Here is a 27,570-nt window from a genome sequence, read left to right on the forward strand (position 1 = left end):
GCTCCCCAGGGCTCGCGGATGCGGCTCCCTTCTCGGCTGCGAGAGCGGTTCAGAGGCTGGAGTGTACCAAGTGGTGACGGCGGCGGGGGAAGGCACGGGGGTAGGGCCGTTCAAGGGTACATCCCCTGCGAGAGAAGTGACATTAACCCCGCTTAAGCCTCATCTCTCCCGCTTTCGAAGCTGGAACATAACGGAGATCTCCACGTGCCGGAGAACTGGCTTTCCGCTGGGCTCCTGTGGAGGACTAGCTCCACCCCTCCCGAGCCCGTGGCCCCTCCTCTAAGCCGTGGAGCCCCGCCCTCCACCCTCGCTCATTGGTGGATTCGGGGAGGAGGCGGGGCCAAACTAGTCTCGCTCACTCCCGTGCTTGGAAAGCACGCGCCGCCGCAGTAGCGCGGGTTGAGGCTCTCGTGTGGAAGCTGCGGGCGCGAGCGTCTGTGCGGTCCGGGCCCAGCGGGCAGCTGGTTGGTGCTTAGACCCGTTGGCGGCTCCCCATCTCCACGTGGGTTCCCCGGCGACATGGAGCTGGAGGAGTCGGGGATCCGGGAGGAATGCGGCGTGTTCGGGTGCATCAGCTCGGGAGAGTGGCCCACGCAGTTAGATGTGCCCCATGTGATCACTCTGGGGCTCCAAGGGCTGCAGCACCGGTGAGCTACCCTGGGGGAGGGTGAGGAGGGTGGTGTGGCGCGTGCATCTTTCTCCACCATCTCCACCAGCCCAGGCTGCCCTCTGCGTGCTCCTGAGCTCCCGGATGCCGGACCTCTCTAGCCTGAACCAATGCCTGTGGCATCCACGAGGTTACCTAGGACTTTAGTCTCTTTCCCCACCCCCAACCCTTCATGATCGTCAGCATCGCTCGCCTCCCTCCTGTGTGTGCCCGTTTTAATTTCTCAGAGCCTGGAGCTAGCTGCACTTGTGATAAGGCTCGTGTGTGGGGTGGCTGCTAGTCCAGGACCTACAGACACCTTAAGGGGTTCGCGCGCGGAGCCTCCAACCACCGCCAGCTTTTGTTTGCAAGGGCAGAGCTTTGGAGCCAGTTGTTGATGTGCATGTGTCATAGCCCTGGGAACGTAGGGACCCGGGGAAAACGGGACTTTGTTGGTGTTCAAAAGGAATGTAGATTTCACATAGATTAACTGAAAATAAGCCAATTAGCGGGAATAGTCCCTGTACAAAAGAGTCATTAGACGACGTTTCAGATAAGGGATGAAAAGATCAGGAGTAAGAAGATGCCAAAGAGTAGTAACTACTGCCTTCTCCTAACAAAGGGGGAGTGGAGTAGTTCCTGTGTGACAGGATACACGCTGATTTTGAAAAATTTGGTAGATCCCTTTGAGTGGAGTCATTTTGCTCCCATGATCTTTATACTAAATCTAACTATCACTCTGACCTGTTCGTTGATATAAGCAATTCTGTTGGGTTAAGAGATATAAACCCAGGTTTGACATCATCACTGAAAGTGTTCCAAAGTTTGCATAAGGTAATGCCATCGGAGCAACTACTGGAACAGCTAAGGATCTTGGCGATAACGCTTGTCAGCCATATGGGTGCAACATGTATAAAGGCATTTCAAATGATTAGCTTTTCCTCAACAAGCTTATTCAGAAGTACTTTTACCTCTTCTCCGGGTCCCACATATTTCACTTTGAGTTTCACATCTTGCATTCCTTGTTTACTAAGAGTCACTTAGAATCTGGGATAAATTGAAAAGCATATTTTAACTTGAATGACGCTAATTTTTGCCAATTGTAAGACTGTGAATGATGTTATTAATATTCCATGGCAGACAAATGGTTCCCTACCCTTGCTTTACGGGAATTTAAGACAAGCATGTCCATCTCCCATGCAGCCCCCATCACAAATATTTTTGCAGTCCAGCAATATAACAGTATGTAAGAAATATTTTAATAAGAATTTTGTAACTTAATTTTTACAGTATCCTGTTATACATAATTATTAATAACTAACGACAACATTCGCTAATGAATAAGTAATGGTGTCACATTCATTTCCATTACTCACCTTAGGGGCAGGTGCACTTTTTCTCTCTAATACTAGCAGCGAGTATTTTAGCAGCTGATTGCCTCGTTATTAGTCTTGTACTGACTTGATTGCTGTGCCCAACAGGAAATATTTCGCTTTAGGAGAATAAGAAAGATAGGTTTATTTATGTTACGCTTATTAATTTTTGCAGTTATTCGGTGTCTGGTAAGTTAATTTTCAAGAACATTTTTTTATTAAAATGTTCTATTTTATGTTAACAATTACCCATTTATTTCAGCCCTTTGTATTCAGCATGTCTCTATTGAAATAAACCTACATTTCTATGAAAATTTAAGCTTTTATTTTTTATTTTTTTGCGGCCCACATAAACTTAAACCTTATTTATTTGGCCCATGTTTGCCTTTGAACTTGATATGCTTGATTTAAGGGATTGGAAGATATCTTCCCTTAGGTTTAGAAGATAAAAATCTTTAATTACCCTAAATTGTAGGTGGCGGGGGTAAAGATTAAGAACTAAAATGGCATTGAGTTAAGGAATGTCAAAGCTATAAGCTTAGATAGGTTAGTATAGCATAATGAATATATAATGGTTAGATATATACAGTGTACAATGGTTAGTGATGGTCTATTGCCTACTTCCTCAACTTAACAAAATTTCATTGTTTTCCTTTTAAAAAATATATATATATTTTATTGATTTTTTATGGAGGAAGGAAGAGGGATAGTTAGAAACACTGATGAGAGAGAAGCATCGATCAGCTGTCTCCTGCACATCCCCCACTTGGGATGTGTCTGCAACCAAGGTACATGCCCTTGAATGGAATCGAAGGAATTTGATGAAGGAATTTCTCCTTTATACATTACCCAAAACAAACCTAGAAGGTGGTATTTTTTTTTTTTTATCACTTTTGCATTGGTTTTGGTTCTGTTTTTGTCTGCATAATCTGACCTAAAACATTTAGTCTCAGGATAACAGAATAAATGAAAGTTATAATATTATTTATTTCATATAAAATTAAATGGATTGCCAGGCAGGTGTGGCTCAGTGGTTGAGCATCAGCCTATTCAACCAGGAAGGAGGTCATGGTTCCCCTTGGTTTCTGTCTGGATCCCCAGGATGGGGCATGCAGGAGGCAGCTGAAAAACGATTCTCTCATCATTGATGCTTCTATTTCCCTTCCTCTCTGAAAATCAATAAAAAATATTTTTTTAAAATGAAATGGATTATCAAAACTGGACAGTTATGTGCTGGATAGTTAAATCCAGATTGGTTTATCTAGAAGTACAGTGGAACCTCAGCTCTAAAGCTTAAATTTTTTCCAGGATGCTGTTGGAAAGTGATTTTTTTGAAAACCAAATCATTAATTACCATTAGAAATAATGTAAACTGAATATGTTACACCAAATTTATTTGCCTTTTCTGATATCTTTAATGGGTCAGTTTTAAATTCCACCTCACATAATTAGTTTAGCTTAGTTGTAGAATTACTAAAATGTTACACCCATTATTACCTTTGGAGAAAACCAAAATTCAGAATTTGTTAGTTTGTTGGGGTGTTTTTTCCCTTTAACATCCAAGTTTTCTTATAGCAGTCACTGTAAAGCATAATTTAAAGGTTAATGATAAATTTATAATGCAGAATTTTCTAACTATGGGAAAGCTTCCATTTGTTACTTTCACTTTTTTTAAAAAAAATATATTATTGATTTTTTACAGAGAGAAAGTGAGAGAGCTAGAGAGCTAGAAAGGTCGATGAGAGAGAAACATCAACCAGCTGCCTCCTGCACACCCCCTACCAGAGATGTGCCTGCAACCAATGTACATGCCCTTGACCAGAATCGAATCTGGGACCCTTCAGTCCGCAGACCGTCGCTCTACCACTGAGCCAAACTGGTTTCGGCGTTACTTTCACTCTTAATAAGCTATGAAGAAAGTAATTTTTCAGCAGTTTTTGCTCCTACAGTTCATAAACAATGTATTGAGTCTAATTTGCCAAGGGCAGGATTAAACGTCTCTGTTATCAGGGAAAAAGCAACTTTTTCTCAATGTGGAAAAAATTGGCATTTCTGAGGCCCTTACCCTCTTTGTGTGCCTTTCTCTTGATGTGGAAAAGTCTCATTTTTTGTTATGACCTTCAAATAATTCCTAAAATAAGCAAAAGAATACAGGAAAAGAACTATATAGTCTCCATTTAAGTACATCAGAGTAAGAACATTTAAACAATTGAACAGAAATAATGAGTTTAAGAATTACAAGAATTTTGATACAAGATTTGGAAAGAAATTGACTCCACTTAAATTAGGTGTGTATTTTATACTTTTTGGATCATTTGAACCTACAATAGTGTTAGGATTTTATTTTTAAAGACCTACGTGTTAAAATGCAGAGGAGAGGTGATAGACTATTTTTAAAAATATATTTTATTGCTTTTTTTATAAAGGAAGGGAGAGGGATAGAGAGTTAGAAACATCGATTAGCTGCCTGCTGCACACCTCCTACTGGGGATGTGCCCGCAACCAAGGTACATGTCCTTGACCAGAATCAAACCTGGGACCTTTCAGTCCGAAGGTCAATGCTCTTATCCACTGAGCCAAACCAGTTAGGGCTGATAGACTTTTTGTTCAAAATATCAATTCCAAGGTTACTATGCTTTCCTCTAGCAGTTCTGAGAGGTTGTCTTAGGATGCAGTTACTTCTTCATAAAATATCACTTTTCTTATAGGGTTGCCATTTTTCTTTAACAAAACTCTATATTCGTATTTTAAATTGTTGTATTTGATACAACATTGTTTCCAATCTCTGTCTATTCCAAAAGTACTCTGGCAATTTCTTCAAATATTTTTTTTTGTGGCCTCTTCAAGCATTTGCTTAATTTTTTCATCATATGTGTGTAAGTGCTCTGACCTCATTATCACACTAGTATTTTCCAGCTTCTGTGTTGTTTACTGTTAAAATCTGTAAATGACTTTTAGCATCTTCATTCTAAAGGAATATGATTTCTATGACTTATAAATAACTTTATAGTTATTTAACATGATTTACAGTTATTCAACCTTATAGCTAAATCTTATATTTGAATATAATCCTATATAATAAAGAAGTGATGTGCAAATTGACCCTCACACCCTTGCACAAGATAACCGCCCCCGTGTGGTCAAAGATGGGGTAGGGGAGGGCAGTTGTGGGCAGTCAGGCCAGCAGGGGAGAGAGGGCAGTTGCGGGGGGACCAGGCCTGCAGGGGAGGACAGTTGGGGGCAATCAGGCCAGCATGGGAGCAGTTAGGCATCAATCAGGCTGGTTAGGGGGTGATCAGGCTGGCAGGCAAAAGTGGTTACGGGCAATCGGGCAGGCAGGTGAACAGTTGGGAGCCAGTAGTCCTGGATTGTGAGATGGATGTCCGACTGCTAGTTTAGGCCTGATTCCTGTAGGGTCCCAGATTGGAGAGGGTGCAGGCTGGGCTAAGGAACTACCCCCCCCCCCCAATTGCACAAATTTCGTGCCCCGAGCTCTAGTTCATTTATAACAACTTGGCTTGACATAAAGTAATGAGAATTATAGTAATTTCAAAATGAAGGTCAAGATTTCATATAAAACATCTTTAATTATAAAGTAGACTAGTCCCCAATATTATTAGTGAGAATAATTTAGCTGCTTTTCATCAATAGGTAATCTTCACTGGATATTTATGAATATGGAGAGTCTGAATGATTATTAATTTCTTTTACTAAGAAGTAAGAATAGACATTTTCTTTCCTCCCCTACCATATTCTCTCTACCAGGTATAATGAGGCAATATAATAGAGATATTCATAAAGTACTTAAACTGACATGTATCAGATTTTAAATGTCAAAATAACACTTGGAATGATTCAGATCCTATTCCTGAACCAGTGATACTTTATAAGCTCACCTCTTCTGAAGCAATATTTATGGTATCTTCCTCTGTTAGAAAACAAAGAGAATAGCAATTTATTTACAAAATTCTGATATTTCACAACTGAAGATTGTGCTTAAAAACGTAAGGCTGAGGTTCATAATAAAAACTGTAATCTCGAAGACAAAGAACAATTACCCTCTACAACCGAACTTTTAAATAGCCATGTAGGATTAACCATTTTCAAAATCTTAGAAATATTCTGCCTTAAAAATCACAGTGCAGTACATGTAAGCTCTATTTGGGAGTATGATAGCACTTTTAGATTCAATTTGGTAACATCTTTCATTGTTACATTTTAATGCCTTACAAAGAGCTCTTTCATTAGTTTTCTCGTTTGATCCTCATCTATCCTGTATAATAAAAGATTAATATGGCAATCGACCCAACAGTGGAACAACTGGTTACTATGATGTGCACTAACCATCAGGGGGCAAATGCTCAAAACAGGCACTGCCCGTGGTGGTCAGTATGCTCCCGGCCAGACGCCACTACCTGAGTCCCCGAGCCCCGTGTCCGGCCTGACTCCACCGCTCCCATCAACCGCCCTGTCCTGACCCACCACCTGGTCTTGTGGGCCGGCTGCTGATTGAGTTCCCCTCACCCATGTCCCTGGAGCGGGTGCAGAGGGAGAACCCAGGGGTGCTCCTGGGTGGCCGCTGCACACCACCCGACTGCCCCCCAGCCCAGACAGTGGCCGTCATCCTCCCCTTGGGCTGCCAGAAGCACCACTTACCCTACTGCCTCCACTACCTGCACCCTATCCTCAGGCGACAGCGGCTGCACTGTGGCATCTAGATGATCAATCAGTGTGGGGAGGACACCTTCAACCTGGCCAAGCTGCTCTACGTGGGCGTCCTAGAGGCGCTGAAGGAGGACACCACCTATGACTGCTTCATCTTCAGAAACGTGGACCTGGTCCCCATGGATGATCACAACCTGTACCGCTGTGGCCACCAGCCCCGCCACTTCGCCATCGCCATGGACAAGTTTGGCTTCCAGCTGCCCTTCGCTGAATACTTTGGAGGCGTGTGGGGTGTGAGGAAAGCCCAGTTCCTGAGAATCAGTGGCTTCCGCAATGAGTACTGGGGCTGGGGTGGTGAGGATGATGACATCCCGGGTCTCCCTGACCGGGATGAAGATCTCATGCCCAGACTTCCGCTAGGCCGCTACCCCATGATCAGGCACGACCGGGACAAGCATAACAAGCCCAACCCTCAGAGGTTTACCAAGATTCAAAACACGAAGCTGGCCAGGAAGCAGGATGCATTGGGTCAGTGCGATATCAGGTCTTGGAGGTATCCAGGCAGCCACTCTTCACCACACAGTGAACATTGGCCCCCCGAGCCGACACTAAAGGACACACAAAGGCCTCTGTGCCAAGGATTGCTGGCCAGGGGACTGACCTTCAGCCTGGCTGGTGGCTGCTCTGTGGGGAATCTCCCAGGATTGAAAGGTCCCGTGGGCTCTGTCTCTGAGGGTCTTCAATAGACCCTCCCAGCTGCACCTGAAAATTTCAGAACCTACTTTGGAGAGGCTTCCATCCTGAACAGGCCCCTCGTGTATGGGGGTGGGTGGGTGGGTGGCTGGAGTCATTGCTCCTTACTCCTCCCTCCTCAGCCCAGCTCCCCTTGCTATCAGGATTGTGCCAGTCCCTGCACTGCCTCACAGAGTGGCCTGTGCTAGGTCACTCCACCTCTCCGTGCCTCAGTTTCTCTTCCCTTGAGTCCCCCTAGGACCTGGAAGAATGGGGGGTATGACGGGGGGTTAGTGCCACTTTCCGGGGGACTTCTCAGACCTGGAGATTCCCCTTGCTCCCAGGGGAGGGGGAAACTCCTTCCTTCTTCCTTCCTTCCTTCCTTCCTTCCTTCCTTCCTTCCTTCCTTCCTTCCTTCCTTCCTTCCTAATATTTTTATTGGTTTCAGAGAGTAAGGGAGAGGGAGAGATAGAGACTTAAATGATGAGAGAGAATCATGGATTGGCTGCCTCTTGCACGCCCCCTACTGGGGAACAAGCCTGCAACCTAGACATATGCCCTTGACCTGCATGGAAGCCAGGACCCTTCAGTCCACAGTCTGAGGCTCCATCCACTGAGCTAAACCAGCTAGGGCGAGGGGATACCTTTTTCATTCAACATTGCAGGAGGCAAACTCTGGTGGCCCCCTGCTGAGGAGCAGCCCCAGGAGCAGGGGTCCTCAAACTTTTTAAAGTGGGGGCCAGATCACGGTCCCTCAGAGAGCTGGAGGGCCGGACTATATGAACTACTAATTCCTACTGTAACACCTCGGCTGCGCTCACTGCCCAAAAAACCTGGCGGGCCGGATCAGACTCCTCTGCCGGCCGCATGTGGCCCGCGGGCTGTAGTTTGAAGACGCCTGCCCAGGAGGGTTCCAGAGGGGGTGCTGGGTTACTGCCTGGGATGTTGGCATTGGACTTTGCATGGATGGCAGGTAGGGCTTGGATCAGTCTGTCTGTTCCCCTCTCTCTCTCAGAGCAGCGGCAGTAGCCCCAGGGCCAGCTTGTGTTTGTATATTGCACAGAAACTTGTGTTGATGCTTTAGTAAAAAATGTGAATGGAGCAAAAAAATAAAAAGAAAATGAAATAAAAATAAAAACTAATGGTACTTAGTCCAGAAAATAGTACCTGGATTTATTCTAGAGTACCAGTATATGTATAGGGTGTTTACAGTTAGATGTTTGTAATTTGGGAAAAGCTCCCCCTCAGATGCAAATTGCTGCATTGAAGTATAACAATGCTATGATGGTATTCTTTTATGCAGCTGCTCTTTCCTATACTTTGGGACATTAAAAAATGTTTTAAAATTATTTTTTATTGATTGGTTTGAGAGAGGTTGATTTATTGTACCACCTATTCACACATTCATTGGTTACTTTCGGTATGTGCCCTGACGGGATAGAACCCACAACATTGGTCTATGGCAAGCATATTAAACACAAAGGCTAACACTTGCCAAATAACCAAGGTTTAAGTTTATGTGGGGCGCAGAAAACACACACACAAAAGCTTCAATTTTCATAGAAACATAGGTTTATTTCAGTAGAGACGTGATGAATACAAAGGGCTGAAATAAATGAGTCATCATTAACATAATAATAGAACATTTTAATAAAAATTAATATTTTTTCTTGAACATTTACTTACCAGACACTGAATAACTACACATATTAATAAGTGTAATGCAAATAAACCTATTTTTCTTGTTCTCCAGAAGCGAAATATTTCCTGTTGGGCACACCAAACAAGTCAGTCCAGGACTAATGACATAGCAATTGGTTGCTAAAATATTTGCTGTTAGTATTAGTGGAGAGAAATGGTGCGCCTGCACGTAAGGCACATTTGGAAATGAATGCAACACAATTATAGTAATCATTAGCACAGTGTTTTTCAACCTTTTTTGGGCAAAGGCACACTTGTTTCATGAAAAAAATCACGAGGCACACCACCATTAGAAAATGTTAAAAAAATTAACTCTGTGCCTATATTGACTATATATAAAGTAATTCTCTTGAATAGGAATCAAAGAAATGCAAAGTATTTTATAATTACTTTTATGAAATATTAAGTAAACAAAATAGTGAAAAATTATAAAATTCTTGTCTTGTCTGCACCTACGGCACACCAGGCAACATCTCGCGGCACACTAGTATGCTGCGGAACAGCGGTTGAAAAACGCTGCATTAGCAGACATTGTACCCCTTTTCCCCTCAGAATTATCAGTCCACTCCTTTTCTATGCCCCTGATTCTATTATATTCACCAGTTTACTCTGTTCCTCAGATTTTTAATTCACTTGATTGGTTTTTAGGTTCACTTGTTGATAGATATGTATTTGTTGTTCATAATTTTTATCTTTGCTTTTTTCTTCTTCCTCTTCTTAAAGAATACCTTTCAGCATTTCATATAATACTGGTTTGGCGGTAATGAACTCCTTTAGCTTTTTCTTATCTGTGAACCTCTTTATCTGACCTTCAATTCTGAATAATAGCTTTGCTGGGTAGAGTAATCTTGGTTTGTAGGTTCTTGCAGTTCACCACTTTTGAGTATTTCTTGCTGCTTCCTTCTGGCCTGCACAGTTTTTGTTGAGAAATCAGCTGACAGTTGTATTGGTACTCCTTTGTAGGTAACTAACTGTTTTTCTCTTGCTGCATTCAAGATTCTTTGTCTTTTGCCCTTGGCATTTTAATTATGATGTGTCTTGGTGTGTCCTCTTTGGATTCCTCTTGTTTGGGGTTCTGTGCGCTTCCTGGACTTGTAAGTCTATTTCTTTCACCAAGTAGGGAAAGTTTTCAGTCATTATTTCTTCTAATAGGTTTTCGATATTTTGCTCTTTCTCTTCTTCTGTCACCCCAAAAATTTGGATGTTGGTATGCTTAAAGTTGTCCCAGAGGCTCCTTACATTATATTTTTGGATCCTTTTTTCTTTTTGTTTTTTTGGTTGGGTATTTTTTGTTTCCTCGTATTTCAAATCTTTGGTTTGATTCTTGGGGTACATTGATCTATAGTTGAGTTTCTGTAAATTCTTTATTTCAGACAGTGTATGCTTAATTTCTGACTGGTCCTTTTCCATTTTTTTGGCATTCTCATTAAGGTCCTTGAAGGTCTCATCTCGTTTCAGATTTTAGAAGATTCTTTTTTAATATATTTTATTGATTTTTTTACAGAGAGGAAAGGAGAGGGATAGAGTGTTAGAAACATTGATGAGAGAATCATAGATCAGTTGCCTCTTGCACACACCCTACCAGGGATGTGCCTGCAACCAAGGTACGTGCCCTTAATTGGAATCGAACCTGGAACCTTTCAATCCGCAGGCCCACACTCTATCCACTGAGCCAAATCTGTTTTGGAGGTTTGGCGTTTATGCCCTGAATGCTCCCCTCTCTTTTCATCTGGTTGTAGAACTTTCACTCAGCCAGCCCTCTCGTGGTTCTGGGTGATAGACATTATGTCTTTTAGTTGTAGTTTTGAAATTGTGCACTGTGGCAGTTTAGGTGTTTACCTATGCTGCCATCTTGGGTTCTCTCTACTGACCTAAACTCTCGATTCCAATAATTACAGGCTGTTGTTCCTTGTGCTTAAGCCCCTAGCCCAGTGGTCGGCAAACTCATTAGTCAACAGAGCGGCAAACTGCGGCTCTTTAAACTCTTGAACCGCAGTTTGCCGACCACTGCCCTAGCTGATTTGGCTGAATGGATAGAGCATCAGCCTGTGGACTGAAGGGTCCTGGGTTCAATTCCAGTCAAGGTCACATGCCTGGGTTGAGGGTTCAATTCCCCAGAAAGGGGAATGCAGGAGGCAGCTGATCAATGATATTCATCATTGATGTTTCTCTCCCTCTCTCTCTCTTCCCCTCCCTCTCTCTCTTCCTCTCTGAAATCTATGTGTGTGTGTGTGTGTGTGTGTGTGTGTGTGTGTGTAATAGAATGGCACTTTTTCCTTTATACCTTCAGTGGTCTCGGGCTGTATTTTGGCTCAGTATTGGCAGCCACCTGCCATTTACATTCCTCTTTTAATTGAATGGCAGGTTCATACTGCAGGGTTGCATCCAAATCATGGAATAATTTCATAGTTTTAGGACTGTGTCCAGAGTTGTGAGCAGATTTAACTGCTCTTTATTCATTTTTGAGATTTCTGTGCTTTGCCTGGCACTGTTGCCAATCCCTGTATATTATACTTCCAGGGCTTGCAGTCTTTCAGCAACATTCCGAAGTAAACTATCCATAAAATTGTTTTTGTATATTTTCTTTCTGCCCAGACACTTAGCAAAGCTAAACTCTTCCTCAGCCCAGTGTTTTCCTGCTCCTCTCTCCGTGTTGAAAATGACCTGGAAATGATACGCTTTTTCTAGCCATGGTTTTGTTTCCAAGGTAACAAACTCCTTTGTCAATAAGCTCCAAAGAGCTGCAATGATCTAGTTTAACTGGTTCAAACTGCCTGAGGGGAGTAACTTAAGAAACTGCATTAAACAGGCTTTGTAATAAAAGATGCCAGGGCCTAAATGATTCCAAACATTATTCATTTCAGCTGTTAGGGAAAGATTACCCTTGAGACAAAAAGGAAGGGAACCATTTAGAAACAAAAAAATTTTGTTTAAAGATTTATTTTCTTACATAATTTAATTTGACTCACTAAATGATTATTGATTTTTTTTAAAATTATGGTTGGCAGAGGTCCTTTCTGCCCTAAGGTTTATGGATAAGCTTATTTCTTTTTCTTCTGATATTAATCTATTAGTCTTCTAGCATCATAAAGACCACTACAGGAAGAAACCTTAAGTCATAAATTATTCAGTATGTTAAGGTATATAATCTTATGCATATCTATTTTCAGCATAGTATTTCATACATTGATAATTTAGTAAAATAATTTCAATTTTAAATTTTTAGATTTTTTTATTTTGCAAGTACATTTATTGTAGTTTTGTTATTAAAATGCCTAAACAATTACAGTATGTAATTGTGAAAAAGATTCATTTTACCAAATAAATTAATGTATGTATAGCCGGGACCGGTTTGGCTCAGTGGATAGAGCGTCAGCCTGCGGACTGAAAGGTCCCGGGTTCGATTCCGGTCAAGGGCATGTACCTTGGTTGCGGGCACATCCCCAGTAGGGGGTGTGCAAGAGGCAGCTGATCGATGATTCTCTCTCATCGATGTTTCTAACTCTCTGTCCCTCTCAATTCCTCTCTGTGTAAAATCAATAAAAAAATATATATATAAATTAATGTATGTATAAATGTATAGTAGATATTTCCTTTTATTTCTACACTCATATATTCTCTAGAAAAAATTTTTGTTAATAAACGTCTAGTACGTAGAGCTCTTGTTGAGAATCATTAAACATTGTTAGGCAGCTGAAACCGGTTTGGCTCAATGGATAGAGCATTGGCCTGCAGACTGAAAGGTCACAGGTTCGATTCCTGTCAAGGGCATGTACATTGTTGATGCAGGCACATCCCTGGTAGGGGTTGTGCGGGAGGCAGCTGGTCGATTATCAGTTTCTAGCTTTCTTTCTTTCGTTTTTTTTTTTTAATATATTGATTTTTCACAGAGAGGAAGGGAGAGGGATAGAGATCTAGAAACATCGATGAGAGAATCATCGATTAGCTGCCTTCTGCACAACCCCTACCAGGGATGTGCCTGCAATCAACAATGTACATGTCCTTGACTGGAATCGAACCTGGGACCTTTCAGTCCGCAGACCGACGCTCTATCCACTGATCCAAACCGGTTTCTGCTGTTTCTAGCTTTCTATCCCTCTCCTTTTCTCTCTGTAAAATATCAATAAAATATATATATTTTTTAAATTGTTGAGCAATTAGAAGCTTTATTTAAAAAAATTTTTAAATATATTTTTATTGTCTTCAGAGAAGGAGTTAAAGGGGGAGAGAGAGAGAGATAGAAACATAATTGATGAGAATCATTGATCCCCTGCCCCCTTTAAATCCCTTCCCCCTGGGGATTGAGCCCTCAACCTGGGCATGTACCCTGACGAGGAATCAAATGGTGACCTCCTTATCAAGTTAAAAATTAGAGTGCTATATTAGATCAGACATTTAATTAATTCATCCTTATCGCCATGGCAAGGCCAGACCACATAATTTCTTGGTCCTTATGCGGCCCGGGCACCGGATGTTTACCATGTGACACCCTAACTCTGGGCTAGGTTTTGGCTTTTTCTCTTTTTTTTTTCTTAATATATTTTATTTATTTTTTACAGAGAGGAAGAGAGAGTTAGAAACATCGATGTGAGAGAAACATCAATCAGCTGCTTCCTGCACACCTCCTACTGGGGATGTGCCCACAACCAAGGTACATGCCCTTGACTGGAATTGAACCTGGGACCCTTCAGTCCACAGGGCAATGTTCTATCCACTGAACCAAATAGGCCTTGGCTAGGTTTTGGCTTTTATGTATCATCACCCAAAAATACTAATGCAGGAAATGAGATTCAGATTGCTTGGTAAGTGTAGGGTTTTAAAAAACATTTATGTTTTTCTAATAACAAAAGTGTTGTTAAGAGAAAATTTGGAAAGTGCAGGAAAGCAAAATCAAAATTAATAAGTTTTGTTGTAATCCCAATACCACAACTAAGCACCTTACCTGCTATGTTATTTGGAGGTTTTAAATTATATCTATAAACGCATCTACACTCAACCTTATGTAGAGATCATGCAGAACAGAGGTTAGAAGCACAAGCACTGGAGTCGGAGTGTCTGTGTTCTGCTCTTGGCTGTGCCACCGCTTTCTTTGTGCACTGGGCATGTTATTTAACTCCTGTTTCTTTAGTGTCCTCATCTGTAAAATGGAAATGGTAAATGCAGTATCTACTTCGTAGTATTATTGTGAAAGTCTAATAAGTTAGGTCATTCATATAAATGCTTAGGACAGTGCCTGGCATGTTAGAAGTCAGACAATATCATGTTACCATGTTACTGATAATCATCGTCGTCATTGTCATGAATAGAAGTGACATTAGTACTAGCAGCAGTTTAAAAAATATACATTTTTATTGATTTCAGACAGGAAGGGAGAAGAAGAGAGTGATAAGAAACATCAATGGTGAGAGAGAACCATTGATCAGTTGCCTTGTGCTCATCCCATACTGGGGGATGGAGCTCGCAACCTGGGCATGTGCCCTGATTGGGAATCGAACAGTGACCTCCTCCTGGTTCATGGGTCAATGCTCAACCACTGAGCCATGCTGGACGGGCAGTACTAGTAGCATTTAATGTGTTGTCAGACTGACCTCATCAGTTCTTTTGTGAAAAGGATGTTTCATAAAGTTTGCTAACCTTATCAATGGGGCGAATTTAAGTTGATACTTTTTTTTATATTCACAGGGGTCAGGAGAGTGCTGGTATTGTCACCAGTGATGGGAATTCAGTACCAACATACAGAACACACAAGGTATATTTAAACATTAAAAAAGCTGACTATAAAGGTAACAGTAGCTAGATGTTAACTAGTATATGGGGGTGGGAGAAGGAAATTTGAATAAATAATTTGCACATAGAAATTATTCTTTATATCAACCATTTCTATTTGTCAACTTAGGATGCATTTCCTTTCCCAGTGATAGTTTGCTAGACTGTCACAAACAGGTCATATATTTAAATACTTTAAGATGCTTTGAATTTTTAAAATGCAAGTAATTTAGTTTATTATATTTGACAACTTTTATTATTTAATATAGCTGTCCTTCAATGTTTCAACAAAAAGTATCTCAAAAAACAAGCACTTAGACGTTGTGAATGTATTAAATGCCACTGAATGGTTTTCTTTATGGTGGTTAGTTTATTATGTGAATTCCACTTCAAAAAAAAAATTGTTAGTGCTTCATGGTTCTTGTAATTAGGTTAGTCCAATGGTCGGCAAACTCATTAGTCAACAGAGCCAAATATCAACAGTACAACAATTGAAATTTCTTTTGAGAGCCAAATTTTTTTAAACTTAAACTTCTTCTAATGCCACTTCTTCAAAATAGACTTGCCCAGGCCATAGTATTTTGTGGAAGAGCCACACTTAAGGGGCCAAAGAGCCGCATGTGGCTCACAAGCCTTAGTTTGGCAACCACAAGGTTGGTCTATTTTTAAGATTAGAATTCCATAGCACCGAGAAATTAAGTGAATTGCATTGTCTAATTTGGGAGAGGCTTATTAAAGCCTCTACTCACTAGCCCAATAGTTTGTTTTTGTGTTTTTTTTCTAAGATGAGCTTTTACTTTGACTTTGCAAGGGAATGGGTCTTATAAATCATGTCTTTACTGAAGACAAATTGAAGAAATTATATCCTTCAAATCTTGGAATTGGACATACGAGGTATGCCACCACAGGAAACTCTGAATTAGAAAACTGTCAGCCCTTTGTTGTTGAAACACTTCATGGAAAAATAGCTGTGGCGCATAATGGCGAATTGGTCAATGCTGCTCGATTAAGGAAAAAGGTACGTTTTTTTTTAAAAAAAACGCTTTTTCATGATTGGGGTAAATTAATAAAAAGAAGTTATTGTGGATCTTGGTAAAGGGTGTTTTCTAATTTTTGCCATCCATTACCTAACTGTAAAGAATACCTTTCAGAATTACCTGGAGTACTTGCTATAATTACAGATTCCAAGATACCTCCTCAGAGCCTGGGGTGGGGGTGATGAGCCTGCATTTAAAAGCTCCTAAAGAGATTCTGATGTGCTGCTTTAGAGATTTGGAAAATTTGATTTTTAGCTGGTATCAGAAGCACAGAGAAATTAGGGTTTATGGACTCTTATTATCACTTTAGTTTTGTCCTTGTATTAAAAGCATACGAAGAAAATGGAATATAGACTTGCATATGATAAATATAACAAAAAGAGATTTGAAAACAATTATAGGAAATAGCCTGAGAAAAATGCAGAGAGAATTATATTGTTTTGTTCATATGGCAGTTTTTGAAGCTTTCTGTTTTAATTGTGCCTGTTCCTTCATTCACCATTTCATCTCCCTCTCCCCCCTTTTCTAAAAGTACCTAGTTTTTTTATACTCCTGGTAGTTTCATATTCATCCATCCTTACCATTCATTCATTAATGCCAGATTTCTTTAGTTCATTAGATTCCAATAATCTTGATTTGGTAATCTTATCTAATAAAGCGGGAATAGCTAATTGACCTTCACACCATCACAAAGGTGGCAGCTCCCACAGACAATAAGGAGGGAATATGCAACCAGGCTGGCGGGGGAGGGCAGTTAGGGGCAATCCTGTCAGTGGGGATGGGGGACAGTTGGGTGCAACCAGGCCGGCAGTCAGAGGCAGTTAGGGACAGTCAGGCAGGCAGGCAGGCGAGCAGTTAGGAGCCAGTGGTTCCAATTGTGAGAGGGATGTCCCCTGAGGGGTCCCGGATTGGAGAGGGTGCAGGCTGGGCTGAGGGGCTCCCCATCCCTGTGCACGAATTTTGTGCACCGGGCCTCTAGTACCAGAAATAACCTCAATGGGTATTTAATAATAGGTTACACACACATACACACACACACATGCATATACACACACTTATACACACTCTCACACTCCATTATCTCCTTAGAAGTAGGCATTCATATGGTATAAATACAATAGTTACAGCAACTGAATGATGGTGAATTGTGAGTGGAAAATATATAGAACCCACTTTTCTGTACCAACTGCCTTACTATTTTTTATTTTAGCTTAAGTTAATTCCCCAGAGCGTTGTCCTTCCTGCCCTCTTCTCAGGCTCTTGCATTTCATATAAAAATAATATGTGTGCTTTTGTGTTCCCAAATTTTAAAATAATGTTTTAATTCAGAAAATCAGGAAAGTATAAATGTTTAATTAAAAACCACTTGAAGGTAAACACTAACAGGTCAATTCAATACTTAGGTCATTATTGCTAGACATAACCCTAAAATCCCGCAGCCCAGATGCTGGGCTTCATCTCTGCACGATGAGCTGTGACATTTGTATAAACTCAGCTTTGCATTACATGGGTGAGGTTCTTGTCCTGGTCAGTCTTCCTCAGAATATCATGATCATCATAGAGTGAACTCAACCAATTTTTATACATCTTCTACATGTAACTGTTCAGTACAGTTGATTCTTCTATTCTATCCGTGATAATCAGTGAGCCAACAAACCTGGCTTGAGAGTCCCCGCTATATATAGTGTGCCAGTCTTATGGGAATGTGTCCTATTTGCCAGGAGTGTCAGGGGCTGAGAAAGTTACTACCGCATTCCCAAATCCTATGCCTTCCCAGCCCATCTTGCAGCTCTACATTCCTTCAAACTTAGCGTTCAAAAGCTTTTATATACACTTCCTAAAGCACTTTTTTCTGCTTGAAAACCTTCAAATACTTCCAGTTGCATCCAGCAATTGTTCTCTATTATCAGATACACACACCATTAGTAGAAGGCAGGGTCTCCATAACAGGTCATCCACACAGTGCTGTATCTCTTCCTGTAATGGGAGGCTATGGCTGAGGGGTGCAGTCGATCTTCCTCTGTAATGATTGCTCTTTTCTGCCTTCTAACTAGCTTTTGCGCCATGGTATTGGTCTGTCAACAAGTTCTGATAGTGAAATGATTACTCAGTTACTGGCATATACCCCTCCTCAGGAACAAGATGATACTCCAGACTGGGTAGCAAGGTAACTAAATTTAAGCTTGCTGTTCTGATAATGAAAGCTTTGCCTAGCAAGTTTTTATAAATGAAATTATTTAATTAATTCTAGGATTAAAAACTTAATGAAGGAAGCGCCCACGGCATACTCCCTACTTATAATGCACAGAGATGTTATCTATGCAGTCCGGGATCCTTATGGAAATCGCCCTCTCTGCATTGGTCGACTTATTCCTGTATCTGATATGAAAAATAAAGGTAATGAACTTCCAGAAGGAATATAATTTCATTGTTCTGTTGGCACACCTTGAAATCATTAGTAGATATATAGGAAGCTTATGAGTGAGGAGGGAGTAGGTGAAAAAGAAAGAAATGATAATTATTTTTTAAAGTGCATTTCCTTGAGTATTTCTGAGGATGAACCACTTTTTAATATTTAAGGGACATTCCTATTTTTAATTTTCTGAATTGCCTATTCATATCCTTTGCCCAATTTTTTTTATTATTAAATATACTTTTATTGATTTCGGAGAGGGAAAGAGAGATAAAAACATTAATGATGAGAGAAAATTATTGATCGGCTACTTCCTGCATGTCCCTCACTGGGATCAAGCCCACAACCTGGGCATGTGCCTTTGACAGGAATCGAACCTGGGACCTTTCAGTCTGCAGGCTGACACTCTATCCACTGAGCCAAATCGGCTAGGGCTCCTTTGCCTAATTTTTTCATTTATATAGTGTGATTTTGTTATCAGATGTCTTGTTTGAGCCATGAAATCATAATGCTTGGAGGAATCTTGGGATCATTAATGTTTTTAAAAATACTCCCCTGAGGATATGTTTGATTTGAGAGAGAGAGGAAAGGAAAAAAAGGAAGGGGGGTAATGAGCGAGAGAGAGTGGGGGGGTTGGGGGGTACAGACATCGACATCAATGTGAGAGGAAAGCATCCATCAGTTGCCTCCTGCATGCACCCTGACAGGGAATCAAACCAGATTTTCTGTTTATGGGACGACGCTTCAACCAACTGAGCCATGGGGCCAGAGCTTGGGATCATTAAATTTATCTTTGGACCTAGTCAAATGAAGACCCATGTGCATATAAATGGATATTCTATGGATTTTTAAAATTATTTATCTACTTGGTGTTTAATTGTTTTGAAATAGGTAGCCTCTTTTAACATTTCTTAAGTCCATTAACTGAATTGATTATCTTGTGATTTACAGAGAAAAAATCTTTAGAATCAGAAGGATGGGTGGTGTCTTCAGAATCTTGTAGTTTTTTATCTATTGGTGCAAGGTAAGTTTTATCTTAGTATGTTGGGTTTTCCCACATCAACAAAAATTCTTATTTTCACATAAGTTTTCTTTTTGATGTCACCTATAACATATACTTATAAATGCAGGGGGTTTTGTGCATAGTTCTGCGCAGTTACATTAGCTTTAATGTCCCAGTAATACTTTGTAATTCTGAAACTACAATCCTGCTTTCAAAATGCCATGAGACTTATTTTAGAAAGGAAGAATTCTCCTAAGGAATAATTATGATTAAAAAAAAAAATTAAGCCAGGATAAAAATATTCTTTTAGCTGTTATTATTTCAAAAATCAATAAAACTTATGGTCCTTTCTCTTTTTTAATTCTGAGTTAGAATTTAGGGGTAACAGATTTACAGATATTACTGCTGGAGGAATGTTGTTTATTCTTTTTGCCATCTCTAGACTTTATATTAAGTAGAATTATTTTTCCGTTATAAGGGAAGAGACTACATATATTATGATCAGCCTTAAGGACTAGTTTATTTAAAGTCTTCTTTCTTTAACATGATTTTCTAAGGTATTACCGTGAAATCTTGCCTGGGGAAATTGTGGAAATATCCAGGAATAATGTCCAAACTCTTGATATTATATCAAGGTCTGAAGGAAGCCCAATGGCTTTTTGTATCTTCGAATATGTTTATTTTGCAAGACCAGATAGCATATTTGAGGGTAAGTAAAATATCTTTATCAATGTAAATCTGGTATTTATCTCATTGCACAAAGCATACACGTACTTGGCTCTTTGAAGGCACATAGTTGTATGTTGTGGATATGGCACTGAGCCTAATTGTCATAAGATCACAATTTTGTCTTTTAATCTGACTCTTGGATGTTGTTTTCCTCTCAGGAGTCAGGATTATGATTTTCAGATATGCATGAAAGTCATTTTTAAAAAATAGTGAATTCCCCAGTTTATGTATTTCCTCTTTAGGGTTTTTGTATGTCCTGGTGTTTTTTTTTTTGTTTTGTTTTTTTAATATTTAATCTATAGAGTTCTAACAAGCTAGTTTCTTAGATATTATACTGTTATACTATGTAAAAATAATTATTTTCTTTTCAAACATTCCAGACCAAATGGTTTACACAGTAAGATTCCGTTGTGGTCAGCAGCTGGCAATTGAAGCACCTGTGGATGCAGATTTGGTTAGCACTGTCCCAGAATCTGCTACGCCTGCTGCTCTTGGTTATGCTGGAAAGGTATTTTCTTAACACTCAGTGAATTGTCCTTTTAGCTCTGGAATTAGAAATCCTTCCCTATAAAGAGAAACTCATTAACCAAGCAATGTGGCCCATTTGGTTGAGCATAAATCATCCTATGCACCGAAAGGTCACTGGTTCAAATCCCTGTCAGGGCGCCCATGCCTGGTTGTTGGCTCTGCCCCCAATAGAGGGCTGCAGGAAGCAGCTGAACTATGATGTTTCTCTCTCCCTCAGATCAATAAAAACATCTTTAAATAATAAAATCAAAAGAGAAACTCATTAGTTTATTGTAAGTAAAAAAGAACAAAAAAATGTTAGTTTCTTTACAAGTTACTTATTTCCCAGCCTTTTCGTTCCATGGTACTATTTTAGTAGAGCCCACAAAAAACTTCACCTGAAGACTAGAATGATCTTCATTTAAAAAAAATAATGTCATGGATATATAGAGACATTAGTGGTAATATTTACTTATTTTTAAAACCTACTTCTTGAAGTGCCATCACAAGCCACTGGTATATTCATTTTTTATTGAGCATAGGTGGTAATAAAGCCATTTATATTCGTTTTGTATACTGTTCTTAGTATTATGCTTAATTTCATATTTTTCATAACTAGATAGATTGTAAACATTACTAGAGGCCTGAAGCGTGAAATTCGTGCAAGAGTAGGCCTTCCTACCGAAACTGGTTTGGCTCAGTGGTAGAGCTTCGGTCTTCGGATTGGAAGGTCCCGGGTTCGATTCCGGTCAGGGGCATGTACATTGGTTGCGGGCACATCCCGGTGGGGGGTGTGCAGGAGGCAGCTGGTCGATGTTTCTCTCTCATCAACATTTCTAGCTCTCTATCCCTCTCTCCTCCTCTCTGTAAAAAAATCAATAAAATATATTAAAAGGGTAATTACTTTAAAAAAAAGAAAAAAAGAAAAAGAAAAAGAAAAAAAGAGTAGGCCTTCCTTTCCCTGACTGCTGGCACCAGCTTCCCTCTGGTTCCCGGGACCTGGGCTTCCCTCCGGCTCCTGGGACCTGGGCTTCCCTCCGGCTGCTGGCAGCTTTGTCCAGAGGTTGTTCAGTTTAATTAGTATATTATGCTTTTATTATTATAAATAGTGGTCCTGGGATATAATACTCAACATTCACTATGTTGGAAAGCTTAATTTATTGATTTCTTAAAAGAAATAATGTGCACAGATTTTAGAGAAGTATTGCCTGAAAGATGAATAAATGCTGCGAAAAATGTTTCCTTAACCTATTGGTTTTCATTTCTTTCTGATAATTTTCAAATATGATAGTTTTTCTGATTCATTCTTTGACATGTCTTCACATGCTTAGTGTTCTCTTCCAAAATAATCCTACCTAATAAAAGTAATATGCAAATTAACTATCACTCCGCTCCACAAGTCATGCCCACCAGCCAATCAGAGCGAGTATGCAAATAAACCCAACCAAGGTGGCTATAGCCACAGAGAGCAGGAGGGAGGCGTTTCCCTGGCAATGGAGGAAGTCACGCTTTCTGCCTGCCCTTGCAGGCCTAAGCCTCCACTCAACGCTACAAAGTTTCAATTATGGAAAGTAAACAAATTCAAACAAAAATGGCAGCAGCCACTGAGCAAACAGGAGGTTTAAGTTTCAATTGTAGAAAGTAAATATATCCCAGATACCAGGGCCTCTGCTTGGGTCCTGGGGGTGTGTGGCTGGCCTGCAAACCACCACAGGCTCCTTGCTCAGGCTGCCCCACATCCCAAGAGAATCCCCACCCTGATCCAGGACACCCTTCAGGGTAACCAACTGGCCCCCACCCATGCACCAGGCCTCTATCCTATCTAATAAAAGAGTAATATGCAGATTGACCATAACTCCAACACACAATATGGCTGCCTCCATGTGGTCAAAGATCCTACCCCTATGTGGACACAAGATGGCCAGCAGGGGAGGGGAATTGGGAGGGACCAGGCCTGCAAGGGAGGGCAGTTGTGGATGATCAGGCAAGTAGGGGAGGGCAGTTGGGAGACACCAGACCTGCAAGGGAGGGCAGTTGAAGGCGATCAACCCTGAAGGGGAGGGCAGTTAGGGGTGACCAGGTTGGCAAAGGAGGGAAGTTGGGGGCAAACGGGCTGTCAGGGGAGCAGTTAGACATCAATCAGGCTGGCAGGCAGAAGCGGTTAGGGGTTATCAGGAAGGCAGGCAAGTGAGCAGTTGGCTGTATATTGCTTCTAATTATCCTTTTATTTATTCTCTATCAGTGTGGGCTTCCATATGTGGAGGTGCTTTGTAAAAATCGGTATGTAGGAAGAACCTTCATTCAGCCAAACATGAGGCTACGACAACTTGGTGTTGCAAAAAAATTTGGAGTATTGTCGGACAACTTTAAAGGCAAAAGAATTGTTCTTATAGATGATTCAATTGTGAGAGGCAATACCATCTCACCCATAATCAAATTGCTGAAAGAATCTGGTGCAAAAGAGGTAAGTAAAATTAAAATATCCAAATTGCAAATCAGGACAGTGAGTGAAAATGCATAGTTCATTATAGTAAGTTGACATTTTTCTAATTATGTGTGTTTAGGAATAACTATAGCAATGTGGAAAATATGTAATGACCACTCTCAAGCTACATACTAATTTAACCCTTACGACATTAAAAAGTTCAGTATAGCCCTAGCCAATTTGGCTCAGTGGATAGATGCCCATGGACTGAAGGGTTCTGGGTTCAATTCTGATCAAGGGCACTTGCCTGGGTTGTGGGCTCAATCTCCAGTAGGGGGTGTGCAGGAAGCAGCCAATCAATGATTTTCATCATTGATGTTTCTATCTCTCTCCCTTCCTCTCTGAAATAAATAAAAATATATTTTTTAAATTTATAATTAAAAAACTGACAAAAAACACATGGGAATGGGGGGTTGAGGACAATTATGTGATACTATAATCAATAAAGAAATAAAAAAAGTGAAAAAAAGCCACACAATAGAGTACTTTTTAAATTTTTACAGTAATGATTACTTACTTTTTTGAAGATGTAGAACAAACCCAAGTGATACACTATAATAGTTTATATTTTTAAATCTCAAAGCTTATTCTAATTCTAAATATTTCAGTAATTCAAATGATAGAAATGAGATATTGACTAAAAATAAAATTATTATAGAAGAAAGCAGGTATAAGAAGCAGTATCACAGTATATTTAGAGAGCTTCCAAGATAATTACGATTTTCAATCCATTTTTATGACTATGATTATGATAATCTGGAATTCTATAAAAATTATATAAGAAAAACAAAGAGGTGTAAAGTAAATTCAACACCTATTACAGTAGTAAAAAAGAATGGCAATACAAAAGAAGTAACAATAGCTTATACAATATACATAAGATGTGGCAAATAGGTTTATAGTTGTTAGTACATGAAACACAGTTTATTCTGGTAGTATTATTAATACTGTGTTATTTTCCACACTAATAACTGTAAACCTGCCTTTGCCCACCCTGTATATCTACCAGTAGGAAATAGTTTAGTAAATTGATACAGATGAAATATGTTACAACCATTAAAAACTATAATGAAGACTGCATAACTTGGGAAAATATTTGCTGTTATAAGAATGGTAAAAATTTAATGTGGACACTGATTACAGCCATGCATATGTACATGATAAAAGGCAGAAAATAGTAAACAAAAATAGCTCTCTGTAGGTTTTTTGTTAAACCCCGATAGTTGGTTATTTTTCTTTTTATTTATTTCTTTTTATTTATTTCTTTTTATTTTTTTTAATATATTTTATTGATTTTTTTTTTTTACAGAGAGGAAGGGAGAGAGATAGAGATATAGAAACGTCGATGAGAGAGAAACATCGACCAGCTGCCTCCTGCACATCCCCCACCGGGGATGCGCCCGCAACCAATGAACATGCCCTTGACCAGAATCGAACCTGGGACCCTTCAATCCGCAGACCGATGCTCTACCACTGAGCCAAACCGGTTTCGGCGGTTATTTTTCTTTTTAAAAAAGTAAAGTAAGAAGTGGGCAAAAGGGCATTTAAGTGGTACAAGAGAAAAATGGAGGTGATCCTAAGAAAATAAAGTCAGTAAGTGATGAGAAATGGGAGAACAGAAGAAAGAAATGTCCTCAACAGGTGACAGATAAAAAAATGAAAAGCTCTATAAAAGGAATCCTCCTTTATGGGGGGCTGACATTTTGAAATTCTTGTCCAAGAAATGTTGGAATCTAGATAGGGCTGTTCACGTGGATTCTTTGGTAATGAATAGACTCTAAAAGTAGTTCTGACTGTTCTGTATGTATATCACATGATTTTCTAGGATTCCTTTTATCTAGTATTCAATGTAAGAAATTTTGTAGTTTGTGGCCCTGGCTGGATAGTTCAGTTGGATGGAGCAGCATTCCCGTATGTCAAAATTGTGGGCTCAGTTCCCAGTTAGGGCAGAGTGAATCAGCCAGCGAATGCATGCATGATGGAACAACAAAAGTTGATGTCCCTCTCTCTTTTTCTCTTTCTCTCTCTCTCTCTTTCTCTCTCTCTCAAATCAATAAATTAAAATTTTTACATTTTGCTTCATTTCATATATGTGTTATTAAATATTCTGTGAAACAGTTTTGTGTTACATTTGTCAGTGAAAGAATTTTGCACAATTGTTTTACAATTAATGCTAAAATAATGAATGTGTGCTATTATTTCTTTACAAGGTACACGTTCGAGTAGCTTCACCGCCAATTAAATATCCATGCTTCATGGGGATAAACATACCAACAAAAGAAGAGCTTATTGCTAATAAACCAGAATTTGAACATCTTGCTGAATATCTAGGTAGCTATTAAAGTTTCTGTAAACTTTATTTTTATTCATTTATTAACATAAAATCCAATGCTTACCAATCTTACTAAAAGAGCATTAAATATTTGTTAAAAGTAGAGGATGTGTATGTTGAGCAGATATTGAACACTATTCTGAATAGTGAGGGTGCTGGGTGTGTATTTACACCATACTGAGAGCTGTGTAGGAGAGTTAGGTCAAGGTGAGGTGAGTGGGAAAAAGAGGGGATGAAAGGCTTTCCAGATAGAGGAAAGTGCATGCATATCAGTTAAGCCTCCCAGTCATATCCCAAGAAGAAAAAAAAAAACACGATTTCACCACAGATTCTAGTAGAAAAATTTGAATGTAGATACAAACAGAATGAACAACTTATGTAGGTTTATCCTATCTAATAAAGAGGGATTATGCAAATTGAACATCACATCATAACAAGATGGATGCGCCCATAGCGGAGGCAGGGATTCCGTAACACAAGATGGCTGTGCTCACAGCAGAGGCCAAGTTCCCATAACAAGCCTTAACGAGCAATCAGCAGGGACCTGAGATTGTGTGGTACTGGGCTGGGACAGGGGACCTGAGGCTATGCCCCCCATCTGGTGGGGCTTGACGGGGTCCTCATGGCATGCCTTTTGCCCCTCTCAGGCTGGGGTACCTCAGGTGGCACCCTCCACCCCAGTGCTGGTTCAGGCAACCTGAGGCCACGCCCCCCATCTGGCAGGGCTTGGTGGGGATGGGGCCAGCTGGTTCTGGATCTAGCCCAGTGGGTGTGGGGTTGGCCAGATCTGGGGTTTCACACGATTTCCAGGTGCATGTGGGTGGACGAGGAGTTGACTCTGGTTCCCCTGGCGTACCCAGACTCTGACAGGAGGAAGATTTTCATACACATTTTACTAGTATTCTTTCATCTCTGACACTTCCATTATAGAGAAAGGGCAAATAGCAATATTTAAATATCTCCTCTAATTAATCCCTTTTAATGTGCACGAATTTTGTTTACCGGGTCACTAGCCTTTAACAATGAGGTCAGGAGACTTGGAGATCTATGTTACCCTGGATAAGATATTTGCTTTCTTAATTTAGGTGAGGTATAAACTATTTAAGCAGCTCATAGTTGTTCAGCCCGTGTGCCTTGGTACCTGCCTCCACACTTGTTTATAGCTGGTGTTCCTTTATGCCCTGACCACATATTGAACTGGCAACCTTGGTGTGTAAAGACCATGTTCTAACCACTTGACATACCCAGTCGGGGCCAGTTCTTACTTTCCAAAAGAAGTCTCATTCCTTTTTCTTTTTCCCTCTTTCCCCCTCTAGGAGCAAACAGTGTTGTATATCTGTCAGTAGAAGGACTGGTTTCATCAGTACAAGAAGGGATGACATTTAAAAAAAAACAGAAAGTGGGGAAGCAAGATATTATGATTCAAGAAAACGGGAATGGTGTGGAATGCTTTGAAAAGAAGGGCCATTGTACAGCTTGTCTCACTGGAAAATACCCTGTGGAACTGGATTGGTAGCTGGTAGGGGTAGATACAATGCTTCAAGATATAAAGTTGGTTAAGATGTTACAGTGGTTACACTTTATCCATTTAGTGTTTCTCAGTTGGTACAATGTAAATGCCACATGGTTACATACAAGTTTTTGAGATGTTTCATTTTTCCTGAAAAGGGTACCAAAGTGCTATGCTCTTTTTAATAAACCTAGATAAATATTTTGGTGTTATCTAGGAACTTGGGTAATCCTTCCAGTTTTACTTCGTTATTTAGTACTTTGAGGCTATCAGTTATGAGATCATCCACAGTAATGTGAAGAATGGGTACATTTTCTGTTTTAGAGGGGATTTCCAGGTACTATATACCTTTCCACAAATTCTTACAGAGTTTTGTGGCATGTTTCTCTTGTTACTAAAGTTCATTATGGAATATTTTCATAATTGAACCTTGCTAGTTGCAGATAATACAATATTGGTATTCTTTTTTAAAACATATATATTTTATTAATTTTTTACAGAGAGGAAGGGAGAGAGATAGAGAGCTAGAAACATCAGTGAGAGAGAGACATTGATCAGCTGCCTCCTGCACACCCCCCACTGGGGATGTGCCCGCAACCAAGGCACATGCCCCTGACTGGAATCGAACCCGGGACCCCTCAGTCCGCAGGCCGATGCTCTATCCACTGAGC

General features: G+C 40.2%; 1 protein-coding gene and 1 pseudogene across 7 annotated transcripts; both read left to right on the forward strand.

The window, feature by feature from the left end:
• The first annotated feature begins 367 nt into the window (after positions 1-367).
• Positions 368-27,364, forward strand: PPAT (phosphoribosyl pyrophosphate amidotransferase). 7 transcript variants are annotated; one of them, XM_036415600.2, is made up of 11 exons: positions 376-647; positions 14,800-14,866; positions 15,695-15,901; positions 17,975-18,087; positions 18,172-18,317; positions 19,285-19,357; positions 19,894-20,045; positions 20,446-20,573; positions 22,815-23,036; positions 25,268-25,388; positions 26,706-27,364. In XM_036415600.2, exons 1-11 carry the CDS (start codon positions 520-522, stop codon positions 26,903-26,905), a joined length of 1,557 nt encoding a protein of 518 aa, XP_036271493.1. In that variant the 5' UTR covers positions 376-519; the 3' UTR covers positions 26,906-27,364. The 7 variants fall into 7 exon arrangements, with proteins under 7 accessions (XP_036271519.1, XP_036271528.1, XP_036271510.1 ...); XM_036415610.2 differs by having other exon boundaries at positions 581-647; positions 15,669-15,901; XM_036415626.2 differs by lacking the exon at positions 22,815-23,036 and having other exon boundaries at positions 368-647.
• Positions 6,189-7,646, forward strand: LOC118709156 (annotated as a pseudogene).
• Positions 27,365-27,570: the final 206 nt, after the last annotated feature.

This window comes from Pipistrellus kuhlii, unplaced genomic scaffold, assembly GCF_014108245.1.
Source record: "Pipistrellus kuhlii isolate mPipKuh1 unplaced genomic scaffold, mPipKuh1.p scaffold_m20_p_1, whole genome shotgun sequence".
Taxonomy (NCBI): domain Eukaryota; kingdom Metazoa; phylum Chordata; class Mammalia; order Chiroptera; family Vespertilionidae; genus Pipistrellus; species Pipistrellus kuhlii.

Coding starts and splice junctions, on each gene's coding strand:
- PPAT (XM_036415600.2), top strand. CDS start 520: ATGGAGCTGGAGGAGTCGGGGATCCGGGAGGAATGCGGCGTGTTCGGG. Junction 20,574..22,814: donor CTCTTGGTTATGCTGGAAAG/GTATTTTCTTAA, acceptor ATTCTCTATCAG/TGTGGGCTTCCATATGTGGA. Junction 23,037..25,267: donor AAGAATCTGGTGCAAAAGAG/GTAAGTAAAATT, acceptor TTTCTTTACAAG/GTACACGTTCGAGTAGCTTC.